The sequence below is a fragment of the Oryzias melastigma genome, linkage group LG5, assembly GCF_002922805.2.
Source record: "Oryzias melastigma strain HK-1 linkage group LG5, ASM292280v2, whole genome shotgun sequence".
Taxonomy (NCBI): Eukaryota; Metazoa; Chordata; class Actinopteri; order Beloniformes; family Adrianichthyidae; genus Oryzias; species Oryzias melastigma.
In genome coordinates, this window is record NC_050516.1 from 4,646,279 (window position 1) to 4,673,420 (window position 27,142).

General features: G+C 36.6%; 1 protein-coding gene across 1 annotated transcript in view; it reads left to right on the forward strand.

The window, feature by feature from the left end:
- The window catches only part of cntn3b (contactin 3b), a 103,353-nt gene that overhangs the window by 7,148 nt on the left and 69,063 nt on the right, over positions 1-27,142 (forward strand). Inside the window, exons 2-3 of the mRNA XM_024269802.2 lie at positions 10,007-10,139; positions 13,640-13,775. Coding sequence (XP_024125570.1) covers positions 10,055-10,139; positions 13,640-13,775 — 221 coding nt within the window. The 5' untranslated portion in view covers positions 10,007-10,054. The remainder of the gene's footprint in view (positions 1-10,006; positions 10,140-13,639; positions 13,776-27,142) is intronic.

The window sequence follows — 27,142 nt, forward strand, 5'->3', positions numbered from 1 at the left end:
ATTTTCAGAGTTCAAAAAGCAGAAGAGTAGTCGAGAGCAAAAAACAGCAGCTCACAGGGAGACAAACAGAAGCCTTGGGAGGAACACAAAGGGGGGGGTCTCCGTATTCGTGGATTCATCGTGTCTTCGGTCCCCAACCCCACCGAATGAGGGGTAATACTGTATGTGAGGATTGTGAAAGATTGTGGAGGGGAGAAACCAGCTGAGAAGAGGACAAAGCTTTCGGATTGGATCTTGAGTCAGGAAAAGCGCTGATGGATGCTTGCTGTTGCTCCCCAGTCAGTTCCATTTTTTTTTTACATTTTTCTATGGACCTATGACCAACGGGGGACCAGAATTGGTACTAGTCGGTTCTGCTTAACGGGTTCATTTTGTAATGGAAGCGCTTAAAAGTCCCGTCCGCTCTGGAACGCGCAGTGGAAACCAAGCTTTAGGGTACCGGTCTAGGATATTGGTACTGGTCTGGGACCTAGACCATGTCCTGAGTGTTGCGGACCCCCCGATTAGCGTCTGTAGCCTGGTACCAAGTGGCACTCCGGTTCGCAGCCCAGAGGTTGGGGACCCCGGATTTAATAGGAACAGCCAGCACATCAAAAAACAACGACTTGGGGACACAGAGAATGTGAAATAGTGACCCAGAAGGGGCCCTAACCATACGTCCATATACGATGAGTTGGGAGTGAGAATGCGTTGGTTGTTTCATAGAAAATTGGCAAAAATCTCAAGTCTGCAATGTCTTTTGTGACTCTCTTTGCATCATATAACGAGCTAATCAACATTTTCTTCTACACATCCCTTTAAAACAACTATAGGCAACAAAGGGTTTCACACATAAAACAATTAGGGAAATAAAGGACTAAAGTCATCAGCAGAATCTAAAACTATAATGTTGGGTTCACACTGAACATGATTCTTTGTGTACATAAATCTGATGATCCCGCCTTGTGTGGGAGGAGCTACTTTTAAACATTTTTAACCTCATCGCTGCCTGGTAGAATAAACTAACATCTGTCTATCTTGTATACAGTCAATACAGGGAAGACATTGATGATGTTGAGCGATCAGGTTTATTTATGTTGAAGATTTAAAAGCATCAGTAATCACGTCTCCATGTCTGGGTTCATGACATCATTTAAAGACTCTCCTAGTACAGTGAGGTTCACCATCTACTGCAGGAGCTGTCTCTGAATGTTGGGCGCTTTCAGCAGTACTTCTGTCTTTCTGTGACCCAGTTTTATGACTCGCTGTCCTGCATTAGACTGAGGGAAAGATAAGAATACATTTAGAGGAACTTTTTAGTTATTGTCTTGATAAAAAAACAGGAAAAGTACCACAAAGCTTAGGAGGGAGCACAATCATACTTTTTCAACCGTGGATCACATTTCAATCACGTGCCTGATGCGCAAAATGCGCCCCAGGTCCTCTGATTGCATCTTTACATTGACTTAACACTCAAACTGGATGCTCCTGCTGCATTTTGATGTGAACGCCATTTAGGTTTGAATTAAACTACAGGGGGTTAAACACACAGAATAAAACTAACAGAACATGTTTGCTTTCAGACATGTTCTAGTCTAGTCGATGAAAGCTGGATCACCAAATTGTTTGCATCTCAATCTGAGAAGGTAATAGTTTTGACTAATAAGAAAATTGATTAATTATAGTAATGAAAACAGACTGTCATTGTTTAAGACAGAGCCCACACGGGTCTTTAACAGTTTTATTCATCAAACTAATGTACTATGACGCAAAGATAAGCAGAGTTAACAAAAATTAGTCTTTATTAATCATTTTTTATTCGTGATTTTAATCATTTTTGATTGATTTAAAGCTGTCCAAACATGCATGACCCTGTGCATAAAAAAGTAATTTGCTGAATTAGTACTGATACTGTTTTTTAAGGTTAAATCTTAAGTTCCTTTAACATTCTCAGATCTGATCACTGTTGCAAACCCAGAATTCATCACAACTGAATCTGTATAGAAAAGAGAATCAGACGAAACATCTTAATAAGAAACAAGTCTAATGGAATCAGGATTGGATTGAAAGTCACTGATGTGACTCAGTGGGTAGCAAAGATAATTTTGTAGTCTTAGGACTCCTAAAACCCACAATGAGATACATTTTTCACACAAGGAGTAAACAGAAGAGTGGAGAACCTTTCCAAAAGACCAAATACTTCAGTAAAGTTTTAAATTCAGTCCTCACAAGCTGCGATTCCATTGACTAGGAAATTCGCAAATTGGATTTGGGATAATAAACTTGTCTAATGAAAACACGAAAATTTTGAAAAAAACTCACATTTATCGAAAAGGACAAAAATTGATCCATGAGAGTCTAAAGACAAAAACTTTTGTCACATTTGACAAAACCATCAAGGTTGATTACAACAAATAGAAAAAACATGTTACATCTGTAATTAAATTAACACATTTTTAGCTCAAATTAAAACAACTTCCCAGCATGGAGGCAGTAATGTGATAGTGCGGGCCTGCTCTTCAGCTCTATTGATAACATTTTAACTCTCCGACATCGGTTCATGAGCTTAAGCTCAAAAGTAGTCTAAGCACTGCACCAGGTTTACTATGAATGTGTATGGAACTTAACGAAGGTTCTGGAATCTGACTTCACAGATTGGAGAAACACTCCCTCAGTGTTATTACAAATACCCAACCCCAGTTTTTACTGGATTAGCCAGATCATTTCTTCATTAACAATACAAAAGGATCACATTTTTTACCTTAAGTTAAAAGTATCTTTAGTTAAAAAATGCAAGAAACCTGATGTGTTTTGGATAATTCCCAAAAATGTCTGTAACCTACTCTTTCCATAACTTGGCTCTTCAGAGAAGTAAAACATTTTAAGCTGCAAACATTAGTTTTAAACTCTTGCAGTGACAGTTCTTTTTGATGCGAGTTTAACAGCAGTGTTGATGGAGTTTACAGCACAACCAGCATTCACTCTGTTTCAAATGTTTTTCCGAGTACAAACTGTACCAAGTGACAAGTCCAAACAAAGCAAACAACAATAATCGACACTGCAGGGGTTTGTGTTCAATCTTTCAATTTTTGTTTTTGTTTTAAAGACATTTAGATCATGATTTGTAAGCGCAGCTCACTTAAAAACTAAGTTTTAGATTACTGTGAAGACTGAAAAAATATCTATCTTTTTTAACTGGTTATTGTTGTGTTACACTGTTTAGGAATGCACAAGATTCAACTGTGATTAATAAAATCATTTGAAAATCATCTGTCAATGGTGGAAAAGACAAAATGGTTCATGACTTTCAGCCTGAAAATGTTTACAGCCTCCCATAATTTTGAAGAAGGGAACTTTTATTTTTAGGCTATCGTCAAGAAATACAATGGCCACCGCACGATGGGGAGGCATCGGCAGAATCTTCAAGATTTCATGCCGCCGCCTTTGTAAATTTTGCACAGAGCAAACCCTCCAGTGCAACTTACTTCTAAGTTTTAATATTTTACAAATTATTTAGTTATATGGTTCAAAAATAATCCATTACCTTGAAAATTACTCTCAAAATTGCAACTTCTCACTGCAAAAACAGTCCACTTAGAAAAAAGTCACAAATGTTTACACTATTTGCAGATTATTTTTTAAGCAAATAAATAAATAAATAAACAATCTACCATGAATTCCTATTTTATGAAAAAAACTTTTTTTACCAAGACATGTTCTTTTTAACTAATGTTTTTTGCTGTTGAAAACCTTTCTTGATGAAAGATTTTTCTTGAAAGTGTTTCTCAAAACAAGGGTCTTTTTACTGTCTTGATATGTAGTTTTTGTTGTGTATGTTACAATTCAGTTACTTTTTTATACTTGCAACAATCTGAAGTGACAAATGTACATGCAATAATTTTGACGTTTACATGAGAGTAATTTAATTAAATAATGATTGCTAATTTTACAGATTTTTTAGGTAAGTGTAAGCATATAAGAGGAAAAAGTAAAGGAACAACCATTGGCTTTTGACAGTTGATTCCACGAAAATGAAAAATGTAAGCTATCTACTTTTAGAAAACAGAAACCAAAAATAGAACCAAAAGTCCTCAAACAGAAAATGCTGCCTCATGAATGCAGGTCAAAATGACCTTGGATCAACAAAGAGACACGTGTTGAGTCTTTGAAGGAAAAAAGAATAGGATCACAAAAAGGAAATGTAAGTGTTTGGGTCGAAGCCCAACAGAAAATTAGCTCAGTAATTTAGCTCTGTATGAGTTGAAAAAAAACTATTATATTTTGTGTGGTTACTCAGATAATGATTAAAAAATAGTCTTAATATACTTTGCAGCAGCAAGAAGTAATGTTACTGTGATAAACTACTTCGGTGTTGAATTACTCCCAATGCTACTAGATGTTATGTAGAATTTAGCATTGTGGCTATTTAGCAAAACCACTGTGGTCTTTTTCCCAACACAAAAATAAATGAATTGCGGTAATTAGTATCACAATGTCTAAAGGTCGGTAGAGCTCACAAAGAATCAAGTTTAAAAGAAATAGTTATAGGTTTAAAACAAACCTTGCTAATGTTTGTTTTAATCCTTTAGCATGCTAGAGTTTGTTTTATTATAATTTTTTCAATACCTGTGATACTCTTGTCTTTAAAAACCAACAAAAGAAAATCAGCAGTTTAAAAGAAAAATGTTTTCTTCCCCTGAAGTCTGAAGCATAAAAAGATAACAATTTGTTTGTCTTTAATTAAAGAGTACCAAAACTGGAAGATCTAATTTTAGCCACGTAAGCATATTAGCTACTGTCTAGCATTTTAGCCTTTTTAAATTTAAAGGCTTATTTTATTTTTTATTTTGTTCTAAATTCATGTCGCATGTCACAGGGAAATTATTTTCACAAAATACAAATCTGTAAAAATATTTACATTAGGATCATCCAAATTTTCAGCCAAAAACTAGCTTAACTTGCATATGGCATATCCTAATTATCCTTAATGACATTCTCAAATCCTTTTTTTTTCCAACTTTTAGATAAAAAATCAACTTAAAAACTTTGAAAATTATTTTTCTTCATTTATGTTACTTTGTCTGCATTTTTACTTAAAAAAATTAGCTATGTGTTTTATTTCAATATTGTCTTCTTAGAACAGCCTCTTTCACAACTCATTCCGAGTTTATTTAAAACGGAAGAATTAAATGAGTCACCTCTGAAAAACACAAAGTTTGTTTAAACATATTCATTTTTTAAGTACTATTTGTCTGGAATATTCATATTTTTAGCCAAAAACTAGCTTAATTTACAGATAGTAAATCCTACATTACCCACAATGCAAGTCTCAAACCCTTTCTTTCTGATTTTGTTTAAATAAAACGTCAACTTAAATACTTTAAACATTATTTTTGCTTCATTTATGTTGCTTTCTGTGCAATTTTATTATAAAAATAAATAAATAAAAATCAACCACAAGTTATTTATCATTTAATTATCTATTGCCTTCTTAGAACTGGCTCTTTCATAACTAATTCTGAGTTTATGTAAAACCTGGAGAGTTAAATCAAGGTAAATGGCGTATACTTTTATAGCGCTTTTCTACCTTACCTTAAGGCCCAAAGCGCCTTACAGTCAAGGACCCATTCACTCATTCACACATTAATGATGGCTCTGCTGCCAAACAATGGCGCCAACCTACCACCAGAGGCAAGGTGGGTTTCAGTGTCTTGCCCAAGGACACTTTGACACATGGGCGGGCAAGGCGGGAATCAAACCCACAATCTTACGATCAGGAGTCAACCGCTGCCCCCTCTCAAATCATCTCAGCAAATCATTTCAGGAACAAAATAAAAGTTTATTTCAATAGGTAATTTTTTTAGATAATATTTGGCTGGTATATCCATATTTTAGCCAAAAACTAGCTTAATGTAGCATAATTAGCAACAATGCAACCTTTTTTCCCCTAAAAATTTAAATGAAACTTTGATGTAAATATTTTGAAATCCACTTTGCTTCTTTAATGTTCTTTTGTGCATGGATTTTAGTTTTTTTTATTTTTTATTTCAGTTTTTTCTTTTCAAATCAGCCTCTTTTATAACTAATTTAACATAATTAATGTAAAATCTGGAATACTAAATCAATTAAAGTTTATCTGAAAAAGTAATTTTTAAATGTTTTAACAGTTATGTAAGCAGAGAAAACAGTTTCAGCAGCCTAAATAAATTGGAGAAGAGCTGTTCTGCAGTGGTTCATGGTGACGGCACACGTCAGGAACGTCGGAGTGTAATGTGCTAAAAATAGATTTTTATCTTCCCTTGTCACTCATATCAGGTGGTAGTTTGAATTTTACATCAAGTAGCAGGTCCAGAGGGCTTCAATCAAAGGCAGCTGGTTTCTTTTGTCAGTTCTTAAAGATGCCTCTCTCCAGCTCTAGCACTGAAACTTTTTTTCCCTCTTTTGTGATAAGAAATAAAGCGACTTTGAAAGCCAGAAACTGACATGCAGTTACCTCCTATGCTGGCTCTTTTTATTAACATCACCAAGATGAAGAAAATCCACTGATATTGAGTATTTCTTTTAGTTTTACTTTTTGAAAAACTCAACAGATGGGAAAAGAAGGTTTCCTTTGATTGGAAAATAAAGAAAGTCCAGCTTAAATGTTATAAGGGAGGGTCGTAACCTAATCGGTAACAGACAACAGTAAACAGGAAAATAAGCTTTTTATCTCACTGAAGTTTGACAGTTTGTAGCTAATTGGGACTCAAAATGTCAGAAAAATACACAAATTAGCCACAATATTAATTTGGAGTCACACAATGGATGTGACAGACTTCTGTGGAAGATATTCCTGAAGATTAAAAACACAATTCCCCACATTCCAGTGCTTTGGTGGCTAATGGTGGCTCTGTTACCACCTGAAGTAGAAAAATGTACAAATTTACAAGTTCGAGTGTTAACAATGAAAATCTCCTCTGATATTCAGTCATCTATGAGCTCGATGCTAGGTTACATGGTAAAAAATATATTTATTTAGACTAATCTAAACATTAGAAAGTTGAAGAGTGCTTCTAAAGGTTACACACCAGGCATTCATGAACGTGTTGATTGTGGGTTTTTAAACACACTTTCAGCATTCAGTGTTCACCAGTTCTGTTGCTACTCCTTACTAACGCAAGTACTCACAGTTGGAAGAGGCTTAGCTTAGTCCGAAATGCAGAATCCGTGCAAAGCTCGCAAATCTGGCTGCAGGCTTTTTCTCTCACAGCTCCATTCCAATATATGAAAGACTTGATGTCATAAAATTCATACTGGGCACAATCAGTAATTATTAACTTCTCTGTCGTGACCAGTTTTCAAGCAGTTCTGTGAGATTAAAAAAATGCCGTCCATACTTCACTTGCAAACTCGAGTCCCTGATTGGTCAAAGTATAACTAGTTTAACTTTAAACGTGCGTTCAATGGCCGTATATTTTGCATGCAGAGCAAGGAAAATGAGAGTTTTGAACCCAAAAGTCCAAAAAGCATATTTAGGCGTGGGTACATTTTCATGGAAGTGGTCACTTGAACGTACATTGTTGAGGGCGGTGTTGACATTATTTAATGACCATAGCTCTTCAACCATTTTCACAAATAACGGAAAGCAGATTTCTGCTGTTGTACAACAATGTTACAGTTGTTAAGCTCTTATGCAATTCATGTAAATCAGCTGATTCTGTCAGCGATAAGTGGTGTATCATACTCTGTAACTCAGTAAAATGCTGGGTATCACTGTAAAGCCAATTTATTTATTTTTAAATATTTTTATATATGTGTAAAAGCCAATTTGAAAACTCACTTTTCTCTGCTTCAAAATCAGCTGATTCACTTAGATAATTGAACGGTTGAAGAATTAGGCTAGGTCATGTGTTACTTAGTGCGGGTGTAAGAAAATATAGATTCAGTGAAATATCGCAATACTTCATTTGGCAATACTTGTATTGATTTAAAATGCTTCCAAGGGATTTATTTATTTAACTATATGCAAACAAGTATAGTTCAGCGTTCTACTTTTGTTTTCCACTTAAACCCTCGACCACTAGTTGGCAGCACAGCACACGATCCTCTTTGAGCAGCTCTACACCGCACCAAAACAACAAGATCTCGCCAGAACCACCTGCAGAGTTATTACATAGCGAAATGAGACACGCACAACTCAGTTTTAACTAAGGATAAGTACCGAACCGAAAACCTGGTACCAATACCATATACAAATGTGGATTTCGGTGCTTCGGGGCTCATAGAAGAACAAGTGAGACCATTTACTAAGTGTGCACACCCTGCAGAACTTATACTGAAGCCAAAGTGGAGGAAAGTTCTGCTGAACTTCACACCATAAGATTCTAATTCAGCGACGTGGTGAATGAGAGTTGTACAACGCTCTGAAAAAAGACAGACCGTGTATAAATAAGCGATAAAGAACGCATTTACGTTAGCGTGTGAGAAAATGGAAAAGCCGTGCCCTGGTGCAGACTGTTAGAAACTTGGAAACAAGACAAGATTCAAGCGCTCTCCTTCACCTCGTCATGCTGCTTCATCAAACTGAGAAGTTTCTGGAAAGCATCTGTTCAAGCAGCTGAACCGTTTTAAAACTACTGGTTTGGCCACATTTAGCAGTGTTAGAAATAAGCAGCACTTCATTTTATCAACCATAAGGACAATTACTGGTTCACACATTTCATTTTTTTTTTTTTTTTGCTGAAAAAAATGTTGTTGTGAAAGTCAGACGTTAAGTATTAAGCATTAAGTACGTTGAGTATTAAGTATTGAAAAAATATTTCTTAAATTACAGAAAATCACCAACTATTTACTTGGTTAAAACCAACTTGTATATGACATACAGTTGCACTGCTAATTGTTCTGATTATTCAATAAAATGTATTTTACATTATTGCATGTGAAAGGTGTATTAATATTCAGAAAAAGTCATTATTCAAAAAAAATTCAAAAAAAACTCTTTTTCCTGGTACTGTGTTGTCATATATCACAATGTGTGGCGTATTGTGACGTGTATCCTGATTCATATAGTCCCATGGCATATGTATCGCGATACTATCATGACATGCCCATCGCAATATGCATCATACCATGACATGAGCATCACGCCACGTTTCATATGTTGTGTGCTGCATGAATTACAATAAATTTCATACCAAGAGACGTGTATCGCAATGCGTATCGTGACATGTATATCGATATATTATTTTTTGGCATGTATTGTGATAGTATAGGTGCTGCACCATGGGTATCGCGATACATATCGTATCATGTGTATCACGATACATACTGCGATATGTATTGTATTGTCAGTTTTAGTGGTTAGTAGGTGAGCTGACAGTGATGTCATCATGTGTTCCAGTTTATAAGTTTTAAAGTTTGCTTTTCAGTTACAAACTCAATGTAAATTGATGACAAATGTAGCCCAAGTGTGTCTATTTAGACTTAGAAATATTAGGTAATTCAAACAACAATGAAAATTGATTTTCGCCTCTTCAAACGTCCCAGTTAAATCAAAGAGCTCTTAGCATAATGCTTCTTTTTATTTTGTCTCAGTTTGAAGTTGTTGTGGTTTTTTTTTTTGTACTTCTTTTCAGAGAAATTGGAAAACATTTTTTGATGTGAAAATAAAAGCAGATCCAGTGCTTAGTAAGCCAATTTGTGGCCTCCTGGTACACAGCTTGTCATCTCCTATTATTAGTCAAATTGGATGGTGTTTTTTTTTTTTTTTTTTTGGTGGGGGTCAAGTTTTTCCCTTTTCCTTCAGAGCTGAAAAAAAGAGTGTTTTAGTCAGCCTGTGGAAGAGAAAACAGTTCAATTTCAAAGCCTGAAACTCACACCACCCATCACCTCTCGCTTCGGCGAGGCCTTCCGTCTCCTCGCTCACAAGATAAGAAGCAATTATGTAACTCAGTCGAGCTGGAATCGTGTTTTTTTGCTGCTGAATGCTTGTCGTATTTAGATCAAAATGTCTCATTTTAATCACATCCCATAATTACTTTCTCTTCAGATTAAATTCCTCTATTCAAGAGAGACCATTCTATTCAGGAGCAATTGGATGAGTCTTATTAGCCCCCTGCAACTAAAGATGATGTTGCCATGGAAACAAATTGTCCTGCTATCAATCACCGGATGCCTTGCAGGTAAGACGTCGTAGTACGTATTATTTTTCCATCTCGCCGCGCCTGCGACTTGTTGTAATGATTGATGTCGTGTGTAACGCGCCTGCTAAAAATCTGTTTTCTGAAGTGCATTTAATACTGTAAAACACAACTTAATAGTACTTTTTTTTATATCTTCACATGTAGTTTATGAAATAAAAAGACTCGGCGAATTGGAGCGTCAGTTCATTATGTCAGTGAACCGTCCGGATCGTGAAGGTCACGCTGATTAGGCTGCATTTTATTCTTGTTCAGTATTTCCAGTTTTTTGAATGACCTTCGCCGTCTTTCTCGCCACGCATTTACAGCATCTGTCAGGGACGAACGGAAGTCCCGTCCTGTCCAGATTATTACCAGCGTCCAAATTCAGTTTTCACCAAAAATCTACCTCAGCGGTGCCACCGGCGCAGGGAACGGGGGGGTACCAAGATGTCGGATGACATTGCAGCTCCCAGAGAATGTTATTCAAATTGGCTCATGGGTAATTCACATGCTTCGCCCCAGGGAGCAGCATCCAAGCGCTCTCACCTTCCTGGCGGTTGGGTTGTTCTAACAGGGCCTGGGTCTGCGCCCGTGGTTCTGGATTTGTTTTTTTCTCTCTCTCCGGGACGTGGCAGCAGCTGCAGCTCGCCGCATTCATTATCAGCTGCTGTCCTGGTGCGGCTTCTCAAAACAAACCGACAAGTTGGTGTCAGCATCCTCGGTTCAGCCCAGGACTGTTTGATTGTCACACCAAGCACAATTTTTCAACATTTTTTTCTTTTGGATTCCTGTTGCAGGTTTGGACCACAGGTAGAACTGTGATCCACATGGTGCAATCAGCTGGCAGTAGGATATTAATTAGGCTTACTCTGGCAGTCTGTTGGCTCCGCTTTGATTTAGCAGCAGATTGTGTTCCACATCCTTTCGATTTAGGCTGCTGGCAGATGAGTGCATCCTTATGGCCCTAATTAACTGGTGCATGTGCAGCACGACATGGATGTTCTGAAAATAAATTGCTCGGCTTTATTCATCAAGCCTGTCATTCGGAAGGAGTCATTCATTACTGGAGAGAATACAGTAGGTGCCATCCGGCGGCCCTCATCGGAAGGGCTGTGGAGCGTTATATAGGCGGCGATCTAATTGAATCAACGATTCACGGATTAAATCAAGATTCTTAAGATTTAATACATTATACTTGAATGGTTGATATATATTCTTGAACGTGCTTTTAGCATACGGTGTTTACACTGGAGTGTCACAAAACAAGTGCAAATACTCACAGTTTGAAGAGGCTTGATGCAAATCTCGTGAATCTCGCTCCAGACTTTTTCTCTTAGTCTCCATTCTGATATTTGAAAAACTCAGTGGCACAAATTGTGATAATTCATTTCTCTTTGGTGAAAACTTTTCACACGGTTGGCCAAAAATTCAACCTGGTTTAGCTTGCAACATGTGTTCAATAACCACATGTATTGTAAGTAGAGCCCAAAAGCGAGAATTTTGAACGTGGAAGCCCGAAAATCTTAAAAAATGCTAAATAAAATCCAAGTACTACATCATTGGACTAAGATTTTTAATTAATCCGGTAACACTTCAGAAAAGGTGCTTCACACGTTTGTTAAGCTGGTAAGCAGTTTATTAATATAACCTTTGTAGACAATGGTCTTACTATATATGGTAATTAATCTTACTAAGTATGTCAATAAACGTTATTTGGCTTATTGTGATAATAAATGTCTTACTAAGACCCTATAAAGACATTAATAATTATTGTTAATGTGTTAATAAAGCTTCTTAATGAATATTATTATAAAGTGTTACCAGAAATACAGAAACAAATAAGAACAATGTTAAAAATATGGACATTCTTTAACCTTTTTGGCCAAATTGTGCCCAGTGATGGACCAGCAAACTATGTAGCTGTAACTCCACCTTTACTGGATTGTAGCCGGGTAGGCTGTAATGACCCAACAGAGATAGTCAGGGATAAAAAATGGATAGATGGATACCAAAATTTCAAACTATTTTGAAATATAACGGATCAATCTGAAACAAGTGAGCTGACAATACATTGTAGCTCTATGAATGTTAAACGTTTAGATTTTTGAAAACATAAAAAACACAAGTAGAATTTTTTTCACAAAATTATTGATTTTGAATTTCCTGAAAAAAATATGCTCAAAACAGCTATTTAAATTAAATTGAAGAAATTACATTTAAGATAGATAGATAGATAGATAGATAGATAGATAGATAGATAGATAGATAGATAGATAGATAGATAGATAGATAGATAGATAGATAGGCCTTTATTGTTATTATCATAAGGACAATGAAATTGCAGCAACTGTTACAGTGCAAAAGGCATAATATAAAATAAAATATACATTATAAAATATAGAAAAAATATCTCAAAATATATGCAGATAAATTGTGCAATTGTGGAATATAAGAGTACTAAAATAGTACTTGAAAATTTAAAACAAGGGTGATGAAATGTACAAAAAGAATATTCATTCTTTGAATGCCACCAACAAATGTCGGAATTAGCATGAAAAAATGCTTAAAAGTCAGTTTGTGAAGAAAGGCCGCTGGTCTTTGTGAGTCACTTGAAGTTTAAAGCATCAATTGGGTTAAGATATTTAACTCCCAAAGAGTATTTAAAGTATTTTCCCATTTATTTCTACACAAAAACATAAAAAATAAAAATTCAGCAAATCCAGAACTATAAAGCAAACACATTTCGGTTATACTTAATTTTTAAATATATAGAAGATGTTTTGTCTATATTGGTCCCACTTAAGAAGAAATTTTTAAAAATAAAGCAAAGAATCTAGATTTTTCCAGCATCTCTGAAAGCTTAGCTGTCATTTGTAACCATTGACTTTACATGAGAACTGGACTGAGTGACCCCGCCCCCCTCGACTTCCAAGTAAATGAGACCCCGCCAAAATCCCATCGACTTTTATAGACAAAGAAATAGTCATTTTATCTGTCAGAATAGCCATTCTTGTTCTGCTACCTTTTTCCAGTGTTCTTGCTAATCAATTTTTTTTCACAACATTTTTTGTAGTGCAAGTTATAAACTGGCCAATCAGATGCCACAATAAAAATGTTGAACGTTCAAAGCGTTTGACAGATTTTGTGTAGCCTGTTCTCAGTAGTAGGGGAGTGGGCTTCAAACGTTTTTGATTGGCGAGAGTGGTTGTGATAGAAACCTTGAATCAGAGCATTTATTATTTGCCAACGTCGTGGCTTCAACATGGCGGTGTCTATATGCAAAAAAAAAAAAAAAAAAAAAGAAAATAGCAACTGGATTTACTTAATTTAGTTGGAGCCCGAAGAAGGCCGTTTTTTTAATTTATATGGGTGACATCACACTCACTTCGTCCAGCTCTTATATACAGTCAATGGTCATAATATATTTATTTTTTAAGTCAAAGAAACCCGCACCTCCCGGCTTTGTGTGACCAAACTCTCTGTGCTCTCCCTCTCTCCAGCCTGTACGGAGGATGTCATATTTCAAGGGCCAAGATGGAGGACGGAGCCAAGTGACCTCATTTTACCCATCAACTCCCCGGACCATCAGGCCACCCTCACGTGTGAGGCCGAGGGGAGCCCGCCGCCGCAGTACAGGTGAGCCAGCCCTGAAAACCCACTTTGTCCATGCCGCTCGTACAGAAATCAAAGAAAAAAACTTCAAAAACTGGTCATGGCTGCTCCAGGGAGAGATAAGGAACAGAGAAGCTTGAAAGAGGGAATGCTAAATGAGGCTTTGAGCTCTAATAGAATAAAGCTTATCTGCATTCCGCCGCGCTGGATTTGTGTGTATGCGGCTGAGGATGAGTAAGGTTAACTTTGATAATGAAAAGTTTTTTAGCCGTTGTGTTCACTAAAGATGATGATTAATAAATGAGGACTTGGCTCATTCATGAAGAATGGGACATTTCAGGGGCTCATTTACCTCACAGACACTTTGATATCATTGGGTGTTTTTCCACCCAAGCGGATGGGGGAGCTCGTCTTTTTTTTTTTTTCCTGGTAGATTGTGTTTCACAGCTTGGTCAGCACCATGTAGTTGCACAGCAAGCAGAGTAGAGAGGCAATAACCTTGTGAGTGACATTCTGTTAAACGCTTGCATTTCCTTTTATGTGGGTGCACAGAAAACACCAACCAGGCTTGGTTGGCATTGTGTGTGTGGGTCATTACACCAGCTGTGCAACCTGGAGGAGGCACAATCGGTCGCGTTACTTCATCAGACAGTTAAAGCCCATCGTTGATGACAACGTTTCCTTCCCTGCTTCAGAGGCTTTTGCTTCCGGATTGTGGTGATGGCATGCACGATAGCCTAGAGCGGCGTTCCTGTCAGGGGGATCTCTAGTTGTGCCTCTGCAAGGGCTAGCAGAGCTGTGACATGATGTGACAAGTACTGACGCCTTCTGACTGTCGGGAGCTTCATTCCCCATCAACACCGATCAATATTTCATATGAACAATAGTTAAAATGATGGGAGGGATGACGCACTCATAGATTCATAGAAACCTGTTATATAAATACATTTTATTAATTTAGATATATACTTGTATATATATATAAATCCTGTATATATATATATATATATATATATATATATATAGAATACACATTTTATAATTTTATATATGTATATATATATATACACATTATTCGCTGATTTTTTTTCAGTTGTGCGACTATTTTGGTTGGTTGCAAAACTCAGACAACTTAAAATGTTTGACAATTTTGCATCCGAACGAGGTGACGTGTATCTCCATTCCCGGAGCGGAATAAAAATACTCGGTGGATCTTAGCGAAATCCCCTCCAGGGGGAGCACCCGTCGACAACTCCTGTCCTTCCTCCATGCCCCTGCATGAAGAAATGGCATCAGCTAACTAGGAAGCGGACAAAAAATCCTGTCATGCCGAAGAAAATATTGGTGTATTTGCGCGAGTTTTAATTTATATTATATGGTTGTCCCACATTTATTGTAAGAGCTAACTATCATTTGTTACTAATATTATAGTAGTTTTAGGGCACTAAAATCCCAACTAGACACTTTTTGCACTTTTCCCAGACAAACATGAACATTTTTATACTTTTTTATCTTGTTCAAACTCTCAAAGTTCAAAACTTCATAGAAAAAAAGTCCAAAGTTATAGAAAGAGGAAAAGATCAGCTTGTAATCAAAGACGTATTTAGATTTGGAAAGCCACAGTTCTGTAAAGGAGACACACAGCAGAGGAAAAAAAAAGCTAGCAAAACTGCATGGAAAAACAAAAAGTGAACCACAATTCGCTGAAGATCACTGTATTGGAGCATACATTTCTGAATATTATTGGCGTGTTTCCTTGATTGGCTTATGGGTTGATCTTTAGTCCTGTCCATTTTTGTAACATCGTTGAACTGGGTGGACTAGACTCCAGTTAATATGTCTGAGCCCCTTGGGGATTTGTTTTTCATTGTTCAGAATCCTGTTGGGTGACGTCAGACATTGTCCATCCCGTGTAACACTGCAGCCGTAAACCATCAGTAAGAGTTTATAGTAGCTGTGACAACAATGGACTAAATCACATGAAGATTCAGCATCTATTTTAACCATAGCTGACCTTGCTGGCTAACCTGACGAAGATTAAACTCCCAACCTTGCTGGTTACAAACCAGTACAGTCTGCCCTGCTCCACTGCTTAGAGTTAAAAAAAAACATGGCTTTTAAAAAAATCTTGTGCTCAATTATTCCGCCTTTTCAGAGGATACTGTTGCAGTTTGTGGAAAAAGAAAATGAGTAAGGCACTTATCTGATGCTGCCAGTGTTCTTTTAGGTCAGCTGCTCTGCTGCTCCGAGTCACTGACCTTAATTATGAATCGGAACAGAGAGTTGGGCCAAGTTAAAAAAAAGAAGAAAAAAAAGTAAATGTTTGAATTATAACCCTAGAAAACGTATAATTTAAAGACCCACTCCAATGAAAATGTTTGTCTTTGCTAATAGTCATTTCAAATACTGTATTTTTCACACCTTAAGGCGCACCTAAAACTCCTAATTTTGTTGTTCAGAGATTGAAAATGAACTTTATAATCCTGAGTGCAATCCAGAGGCTTTTTATGCAAACATGGTTGGAATTTACAGGTATTGTGAATACAGGGCTAGCATTTTGGCAGTTAGCATAATCACTGTAACATTTGTTTTAGTGGTATTAAGCTGGTGTTTCCGTGTCACAAAGACTTAGTGAGAGTTATAGGTATTGTAAGCATGCTAATGCGGCTAGCATGTAGTTGTGTCAGACTGTGTTCTTTACGTGTTACTAATGAGGTTGGCACTTAGCATAATCACTGTAACATAGGGGTGGGCGATATGATGATATAAAACTGTCTTACGATCTCCAAAGCTGACAATGTGTCATTTTTGAGAGATCGTTTTATCACGATCTTCTAAAAGCTGCAAGAGTGAGAAGGCAAAAGCTTGTTGACTGGCACATGTGTGTACCGCAGACCACCCCACCCCCTACGCGCGAGCATAATTTAAATCAACTGTCCGCTCACATTGAATGGAGTTTGTGTCCAATTCATGCAAATCGTCTTTGTTTTAAGTCCCTAAGTAACTGCTATCTTAAAGTCTGTTCACCTGAAGCTCCCGCCATGTGTAGGAGGAGCTTCTGTCAAAAGCTTTTCTCAACTTCATAATGAAAGACGTGGATCAATAAAAATCAGGTTTATTTAATTTGAAGAGCTGAATAAAAGCATCAGTACACGTTTCCATTTCTGGATTCAAAGAATCTCCCAATGAGGAGCAGCAGGTGTCCTGGACAGGGGAAAGCCGCTTCTCTGTAACGGACTCGCCGGTGCTGTCAGGAGACGGTAGTATGGCAAGCCAAAGGATCAAAAATCACCAGGAAAAGCGAGCACGGGAGTGTCACATTTTACAGATAATTATTATTTTAAATATTTTAAAATAATATAGTTGTAATTTATTGTAATAATTTTAGCTGTTTTATTCATGATTTATTTTGGACATTAGGCGGGTGAGACGAGAACATTTGTATGTTAAGGGTACTCCAGATACATTTGGTTTTTCAACACTATTTTTAAGCATTCTTTTCTCTCGGTTTTTGTAGATGTGGTCTAAAAACATGTAAATGTCATCAGAAACTACATGTTTCAGCATGTTGTTTGTGTTCAAAGTTTAAATATGTTTTGTCTAATAAATAGGCCTCAATGAGCAAATGTTTTGATGATACAAATATTGTGTGCAAAGTACTATGTAGGCTTATTGAATATATAATTTGAAGCATTTCCAAAAATATATTTAGCTTTTATCCTGTTGTTTTTTGCTGTTTTTTTTTTTTTTTTTCTTATCAGAAAAATTATCCAAACCGTGACCCTAAGACTGTGACACGATCCGTTTTGTGATCCGTTACACCTCTACTTTTATACATTTGAAATTAAAATTTAAATAAATATAAATATTGGTTAAAAATGTGTTTACTTCTTTCAACTAAAATCATTAAAACTCCTTGTTTGTCAATTTGAATTTATTTTAAAGAAATTGTGAAAAAATCGAAATCGTGAAATAAAATTTAAAAAATCTCTATTTTCTTTTTTTTTGGCCATATCGCCGAGCCCTACAGTAACGTATGTTTTAGCTGTATTAGCCTGGTGTTTACGTGTCAGAAAAGCGGTTGAGAGTTACTGGTGTAAGCACACTAATGTGGCTCACATGTAGCAGTTTTGGACTGTGTTTTTTTTTTTCTTTTTTTCATGTTACCAACAAAGTTGGCAGTTAGCATAGTCACAGTAACATTTATTTTAGCGGTATTAAGTTGGTGTTTCTATGTCACAAAGACGCTTGAGAGTTACAGATCTTATAAGTATGCTAATGCGGCTAGCATGTATCTGTGTCAGACTGTGTTTTTTACATGTTACTAATGAGAATGACCGTTAGCATAGTCACTGTAACATTAATTTTAGCGGTATTTGCCTGGTTTTTACATGTCACAAAGACGGTTGAGAATTACAGGTATTGTGAGTTTGCTAATGCAGCTAGCATGTATTTGTGTTGGACGTGTTGCAAACAAGGTTGGGAGTTATTGTGAAAATGTTAACATGGCAAACGCTACTAATATAGCTTACATGTAACATGTTATAGTCTGATTGGTTGACAGACTTTTCTTGTTTCTGTTAATGCGCCTTATGGTTTAATCTGCCTTATAACATAAGCACCTTTTAATTTGGTGTGCCATGTAGAGCAGAAAATACAGTCTTTTTTTCCATTTTCCTGATAGTGAATATTCTTGACTTACAGGAAGAAGCTTTTCTTTTTTGAACATTTTGATCTTTTTAAAATTAGAATGTTGCTATTTATTTCCCCAGTGCTGAAATGCAAAGCTCCGATTGTGTGACCTGGCTGACAGAGATGGCCTCAGGGATTCGTGGTCGTGCTGTGACTCACTGGAGTGTGGCGTCCCTTATTCTGCAAATGAGCAGCATTTGTGTGATTAGTCACACAGAGCAACAAGGAGTTAAAGGCTTTTAAATTGCCACAGCTACTGTAAATAAACACCTTAACAAATGTATTTTATATCAACACACACAAAAAAAAAGTTGCTCGGGTTCTAAATTTGTCATGAATGGCATCAAATTTACCTGTAATTCTAGGAAGAGTACCGGTATTTGTTCCATAAAAATATCAGAGTAAATAAGTCACTGTGGGATATTTACTTCAAGTGCATGTTTATTTGCTTGTTTTTATAAGTAAAGGAAGAAAACCTGGAGCTAAAACGTGATGGTCTCTGAATGATGGATCCACTGACCCAGTTATGACCCTTGCGCCCGTGCTTGCAACACTGTAACAGCGCAGCCAGGTCCACCCTGAATTCTGCTTTTTGCTTATTAGCCGTGTGAAGCACACATATCTCAGCGGTAGCCACAAGAATGACAGCCTGAATTCATCAAGTAGCACAAGAAAGGAGGTCCAATTCTTCTTTAATTATCTCCCTGAGGGTTGGATCTCACTGGGTGGTTACAACTCGCAATTAGTTGGAGACACGGAAGAAGGAGAAAATGCTTCATACCCAACTGGTGTTGCACAAGTGTTGCAGAAAGATTTCTGAATGAAAATTTGGCGTAAAGTTTTGGAGCGTTCACAACTACAGTGACAGAACAGCGGGATAACTGACGATGATTTCCGTCAATGGTCAATGCAGATTAATGAATCTTTTATTTTTTTACACTCAGTTTCCATGATTTGGGTTTTTTTCTTGAGCTACTAGCAATTGGCCAACTTATAAAATCAAATCAAGACACTTTGTACTTAGACATAATGTATACGTACTGCTACACCAAATTTTCAGAGAAAAATTTTGTGGGTAGAATTTCCATGTTGTTTTTAATGCTGACATATTTGCTGTAGAGATCTCAAACAGAAGACCTCCAATGTCTTTTAAAATCCACTTTTAGGCGCTGAGCTCACACTCCTGGTGCATTTTAAAAAACTAAAAAACAGACAAAAATTAGAAAAAAGCCAAGCAACTACTCACGGTAAAGAACAAAAAGAACACCGTCAACAATCTAACTTAACCATAACTACAACTAGTAAACAACAGCAACAGGAAATGTTAATCCCCACAATGGACCTGAAAACTGAAATTTCACAGTGGGTGTGTAAATTGTGGCACACAATCATATTTGCCAATTTTTCAATTGTTATATTAAAATATGTTTGGCTGAAGGTTTGCATCACATCATTACATTTTTGGTCTTAGTTTTTTTTAGCTTTTAACTTCTTCGGTTATCAAGGACAATTGGACAGCAGATGATGTTAAAAAAATGATTAGCAAATTATTTTACAATTAAATGATGGATGACAGGACATAATAAACACATTTGTAACAAATATTAGTTAAATTCTGTCCCAACAAATGAAAAACATGTTACCTAAAATCTCAATTAGAAAGGAAAAAAAAAAAAATGAAAAAAATGGCTGCTACAATCTCCAGGCAAAAGAAAACATGTTAGCTAAAATCTCCATAAAAGAAAAAAATGTTAGACACCCCCACCGCAAAAAAGGAAAAACTTATCAGCTATAATTTGCAAAAGAGGACATTTTAAGCAATGACCCCTAAAATCCCCCCAAAAGTAAAAACATGTTAGCTATAATCCAAAAGAAATGAAAACAAGTAGGCTAAAATCCTCCCAAAAAGGAAAAACACGCTAGTTAAAATCCCAAATAAAGGCTAAAACATATTAGCTAAGATCAGAAAAAAGAACAAAAAAGTTGCTTAAAACCCCCCAAAATGAAAAATAAGTCTGCTATATTTTGAAAAAAGGGAAAAAAGAAATTTCAGGGAATGACACCTAGAATCCCCCCAATGAAGTAAAACATGTTAGCTATAATCCTAATAAATGAAAAACACGTTAGCTAAAATCTCATTATTATGAGATAAAAAAAAGGAAAAAAAATGTTACTTAAAATCTCCTTAAAAAGAAAAAATAAGTTAGCTATAATTCACAAAAAAAAGAAAAAAATACAATTTAGGAAATCATAACCAAAATCCCCCAGAAAGAAAAACATGTTAGCTGTTATCCAAATCAAAGCACATTAGCTTTCATCTAAATAAAGGAAACATGTTGGCTAAAATGTCAAAAAATGAAAAAAAAAACACATTAGCTTATATGCCTAAAAAAGGAAAAGCATGCTAGTTAAAATTTCAAACGGGGAAAAAACACACAAAAAAAGAAAAAAGAATGATGTTGTGTATCAAAGCTTTTACCTTAATATATTCGTGCCTTTAGTTGCCTCCGCGTGTCGCTTTTCTTCATTTCCTAAACGTGAATTAAACCGTAGACGATAACGACACACGTGGTTCCAGTCTGTGTTTCGTACTCGTGTGCCCTGTGCTACATGCAGATCTTTTTCCCTTTTTTATTGTATTTCTCTGCAGCACCTCTCTGCTCTTCTCACTGCCAACGGAAACACTGACAGTTCCTGAGTTGACAAATTGTCTATGGTAGCGCCGGAGCTGGCCCTGGAGCTCGGAGCTCTGCCTTATGAATACACCTGTCAGTGTGTTTACTGTGAATGTGCTGTAACACGGGATCCGGGCCGCGGCAGCTGACTCAAATGTGGGAATGAAAAGGAGCTCTGCTCTGAGTTTTCTGATAGTCATCAGAGATCAGGAGACAGAGACAGAAACCCAGCAGTAAAATCCAAAGATTTATTTGTTTATTTTTGATCAGTTAAGCCTGACATTGTAATTATGTGGTCCATAGCAACAATCTGCATTCATGACTCCTGGGGAGCAGACAGATGAACTCTTTTATTACTTTCAAGATATTTGATGGATATACATTTATTTATGTAATTTTCTAGAAAAACACATGCGCTGATCGCATACTTCAATAATAATGGACTAAGCTGTCAGTTTAAAGACTAAAGGCCATGATGTAATCATAGGGATTACTATAATTCATCTTTGTTTTTCTAAAAAAGGACATGACAAATGCTTTACACCCCACAGTTGGCAGGAAATGTATTAAAAATGTAGCCATAACTTTCACTTTTTTGTAATTGAGCAGTTCTAGTCAAATCAGTACAAATCAGAACCCCTTTTAAAAAGTGTACTAAATGACATTTGTTCCATTTGTCCTTCTAAAATAATCACTTCAAGACATGGACACATTTTCTAACCTTTCTTTTATTTTTAAAGTGTGGTTTCAAATGCTAGTCTTAAAAAAAGAACCCCACTGCAAACTACAGTTATGTTGTCAACTTTAATAATGATAAATGATACAAACAATTAAGGTTACCAGAAAAAAACAGGGCTCTCCATCAACACAAACCCTTGAGGACACTTTAATTATACTTTAGCAATAATTACACCTGTTTTGTCATAATTAGGGTCTCGGGTGTAGCTGCAACCTGTTCAGACTGTTTCAGGCAGTTTAAATTCACTCTGGACAGGTTGACAGTAATGGAAATTTCTCTCTATTTTGCAGAAATGTACCCAAAAAAATTTGTGTGAAGTTTCAAAATTGTCAAAATGAATGAATCATATGAAGTTGAATAGCTAACTGTGAGTGTTTCTTGTGAGGTGGAGATTGGCATCTTGAGTATACCGTATTTTTCGGACCATAAAATCCTTTAAATTTCCTGAAAATTGACTTTTCCTTATAGTCTGGAAAGGCATAGTCATATGCTAATCCATAGGTAAGGTGGTTTACGTAAATGTTTTTTTTATATATATTCTCATCGAATGATAGTATAAGGGAAATAAGGGAAATAACCTTTTCATCTTTGTTGCAAAGGCCTTGTCAAAGGGTCATTGACCTATGGGAAGTGTATCGTATAAGTATTTGTATGGCATCTTGTGTATTTGTGATGATGATCTGTATAGTATCGTGTAGGTATCGGAAGTAATACAACTTATGGCAGATGGGTAATGTTTATATGAAGTCCTTAACTAGCAATATAATGGTGATAAATGTGCGAGTATTGGATTTGATGTGGTGAAAAAATAAAAGCCATCCCTTTTATTCCACCCTTAGTTACTCGTATTTCTTCTATAAGTGTTCATTACAACTTGCTGCCCGCAGCACGCCCATAGAAAAAGGGGTCCCCAAACTAAGGGGCTGCATCCATATTTGCCCCAGACCCCCAAAAACTATCAGATACATTTTTTTTTTCTTAATCTCAATCGAGAAAAATTATGGAAAACCATAAATGTTTATGTTTAGACACACCATGGGATCGTTGCACTTTTTCTGTTAGCCGACAAACTGACCCAGGCCCCCCATCAGAGAAGAAAACAGTTATGTAGTCCTCAAAAGAAAAAGTTTGGGGACCCCGTCTCTACAGACTCATCCAACCTTGCATTTTCCTGTTGGCCACCTGCGTTTACCGTACAGGTTTGCCCATTTTTTCACGTACCGACACTCTGTGTCAACCCATAAGGACCATTGTGATTAACTAAGGCTTTTGGAAAACTTGAAAGTCTACTTTGGGTATGTCACTAAATATTTACCTCACAAAGAGATCAAACGGAGGTTGAAGAAAAGAGAATAGTTGCCATGGACCATCGCTTTCATAGAGGCTGCCAATGCAAATCACAGAGCGACTCCCCTGCCAATTTTTTCCTTTGTGTGTGATTAAATCTTGAGTTAACATAACCTATCGCTATAATGTCAAACAGTGGTTTATTAGCAGCTCAGTCTGCTCAGGGGCTGGAGGAGGCTCGGCAGGAGCGAGCGTGGGTGCGACGGTGAGGGCCGTTTTGACAGTCCTCTCAACTTTAACAAATGGCACCGTGCCTGCCTGCATAAAGCACTGGGGGGTAGAATGTGGTGTGAAATAGTCTAAAAATTCCAAAGGCTTTTCAGTATTAGAAAAACCTATTTGTGCATCAAACCACCAATGGTGATGGATGGATGCAAGATTTTTCTTTAATTTTGTAGAAACATAACAGCAATCACTTGTTAGGCATAATTGTTGGCCAGCAGTTTAGCCTGGGTGTGTCTTTGAGTGTGTGTCTGTGAGTGTGTGTGAGCTCGTATGGCCTCGGGAAAGCCAGGTGATCCAGTGCTGCTGCGGTACAATCCCCAGTCTATTTGATGAGGAGACCTCATACAAAATTTATGGGAACCTCAAGGTCATGAGCAGTTCACACGGAGCATGCTCAGACCGGTGTGCTCTCTTGGACTCAGTCTGACTTACAGTAAGCTCCTCTCTTAGTGTGTTTGACTGCAGGCTGACATTCAGATCTCTGCTTCAGCTTTCCGTTTGACTTTAAATGGATCACAGCAGCCACAATGAGATAACGGCTGCATGTTATCAGGGCGGGGTAATTCCGTTAGACTTTTTTTCTAATAATGATTAAAGATCCACTCTGAGGAAAAGTGTCTTTTTGGAGTTTTTAACATGTTCTTGTGGCATTTTTCTGATGATTAAGGGCATATATGTATATAAAGAAAACTTCTATTTTTTTCTTATTCAAATCAATGTGAATTATGAGCAGACAAGAAAATGTAGTTTCTAGAAAAGAAAATAAAGCTGGATAGCACCAAAATTTATCACCATTTTTAATGCACAGGTTATGTTAGCTTGGGGTTGTGAGGGATTATAAGCAAGCAAGTGGGAGAGCATGTAAACTAGGGCTGGGTATCGATTATAATTTCCAAAATCAATTCGATCCCAATTTTTTTTTACACTTTCAATTCTTCAATTAATTCAGTTCTGAGTTTACAAATTTATAAACATTTATTTAGAAATACATTAATACTCTAGTGTATGATTTGAATATATTTATAGTAATCTGATACAGTTCACATATTGTAAAATGTATTAGTGAAATAATGGGATTGTTAATATCATACAGTGTTACATGGATTCTCTAAAGGAAAAGTTCTAACTGAAATGTTCAGATCATTAACATTGTAAACATTGTTCTGCTTCTCCTGGAGCGTGTTTCAGTTTGACCACCAGGTAGCGATCACGCTATAGCATTATACGTTAATCCAGAAGAAGAAGAAAGGATTAGCAAAAAATCCGGTGCTTTGGACCACAAATGTTTACTTTGAAAACTATCTCTTTAAAAGAGTTTAGAAAAATCATGCCTGTGAGTTTACAAAGATGTTCATTTAGTCAGCAATATACAGTATATTCAGCTTGACCCGGTGTTAGCATTAGCCGTCCTATGGGAAATTTCATTAAACGTTAGCATCAAGCTAGCGGACTTTATCTTTATGTCCTAAATCGATTTATATTTTTTATGAATCGATTATTGATCTATTGAGCTTAAATTGATTCAAATCAATTTTTTTCAATTTTATTAACCAAGCCCTAGTTTAAACAAAGATCTCTCAGTGATGGGGGAGGGAAAATGGGAGCAGGGTTGCTCCGCATCAGCTGTCCTGTCCACAAGTCAAAGATGACTTTCAAATGAACTCCTGCCGCTCTGCAGAAACTATGTTCTGGAAAACAACAATTTTTGGGGGATTTTGGCTAAAACCGGCATAGTCATATTTAAAAGACTGGAGTTGGACTTTGAACAATGCGTTATGGACTACTTTGTTTTTATCCCTAATAATGTAATATTAAACCAAATTGTATCCACTTTGGTTAATTCTTTGTCAGATTAGAAACTGTTGGATAAAAACTAAAATCTTTAAAAAAACATGAATTTACACATTTTTTACTTTTTACATATTATAGACAATATCTAGTCTTTTTTTCAGATTTTGTAGCTCAAACCTCAAGTGCTGTGTTATGCAACTTGAAGCTCTAGAGCTCATTTGTCTCTTTGGCTTTGAGAAAAAATGCTAACAAATACAATAAATGCCAGGTTTGTAGTTATGGTTCATTTGTTTTAGTGAAAGAAGTTTTTATGTTTATATTTTTGAGGTCAACTAACTGAGCAAAATGATGGTTAAAGGTTCAATCTAATGTCAGAAGGATTTATTATTAGAAAAATCTTAAATGACTTTGCTGTCTAGTTGCTGTTCAAAGACATAGCTCTTTAAGTATAATTGGATTCTACACTTATCATATTTTATAGGAAAAAAACATCATGGTGCACCAAAGTCCATCCATCCATCCATTTTCTTGACCGCTCCTTCCCCTTCGGGGTCGCGGGGGTGCCGGAGCCCATCCCGGCTACTGTAGGGGGAAGGCGGGGTTCACCCTGGACAGGTCGCCAGTCTGTCGCAGGGCCTCAATCACACACACATTCACTCTCACATTCACACCCAGGGGCAATTTAGAGTCATCAATTAACCTATGAAGCATGTTTTTGGACGGTGGGAGGAAGCCAGAGTCCCCGGTGAAAACCCACGCATGCACGGGGAGAACATGCAAACTCCACACAGAAAGGTCCCAGCCGGGAGTCGAACCGGGGCCTTCTCGCTGTGAGGCAAGAGCGCTAACCACTTGCGCCACCGTGCAGCCCTGCACCAAAGTCATGATAGAAAAATCACATGTTTTATTTGGCTCTTTTGCAGTTTTAATTAAAGTTTATCTGCTGCAACAAGAGAATATCATGCTGGTGTATTTTATTTTGAAAGGACTTGTATGTAAAAGAAGTAAAAATTGTTATATAGAGACAAATATTACATTGTTATAAATCAATCCTTGTAAAAGTCAAAAGCGACATTTTATTAATGAATTGATTAATGGCCAATAATTTTGACTCCAATAAAATAAAGTCAATTAATTCGCCATTTTTGTTGTCGTGTGTACGTTCCTATGTTGAAGCCAGAAATGGCAAGTAAGAAGTGATTGGTCTGAGTCGCTTCGAGTCCATGGCGACCACTCTCTCCAATCAGGAGTGAGCTTGTTAGAAAGCCACACCCCACCACTTGAAAGCAGGCTACATGAAATCTGTCAATCGAACTTTCAATTTGAAACTACATACTCTAATTCAAGTATCTGATTGGACAGTTTTTAACTTGAATAACTTGCAATAAAGAATAAATATTTGAAACATTTTGATAACTGAAAGCATTTAAAAATGTATCAGAGCGAGACCATTTTTTCTGATAAATAGAATATAATATGAATAGATGACTGAGTAATAACTGTTTATTTCTCTATAGAAGTGCTTTGGGTACTTCCAATTTGGAAGTGAGGGGGGAGGGGTCACTTCTGCAGTTATGTGGTGGGACTTTGTGGCTCTCCTTGGTTTTGGTTAGTTAAAAAACTGGTCCAAATGGCTCTTAGTTTACCATATTTTTATATAGGTTGTGCTAATCTTTTAAAAGGTTTATACTTTGTGGGGTTTTGTTGGTTTTTGCCCAAAATACAAAGACATTCTGGACTTTCTGTATCAAATCTATTCATTTTCTATGAAAAAAAAGCCTCAAAAAAGTTTCAAACTTACACAAAAGAGGTGGAAATGAGTTTCTTTGGTTGGGGATTTTGCAGCATCTGTCCGTCTGGGACTTTTGCAGCTATATTGATTATCAGGTGTTTGATGCAACTAGGTTTTTTTTTTTTTTTTT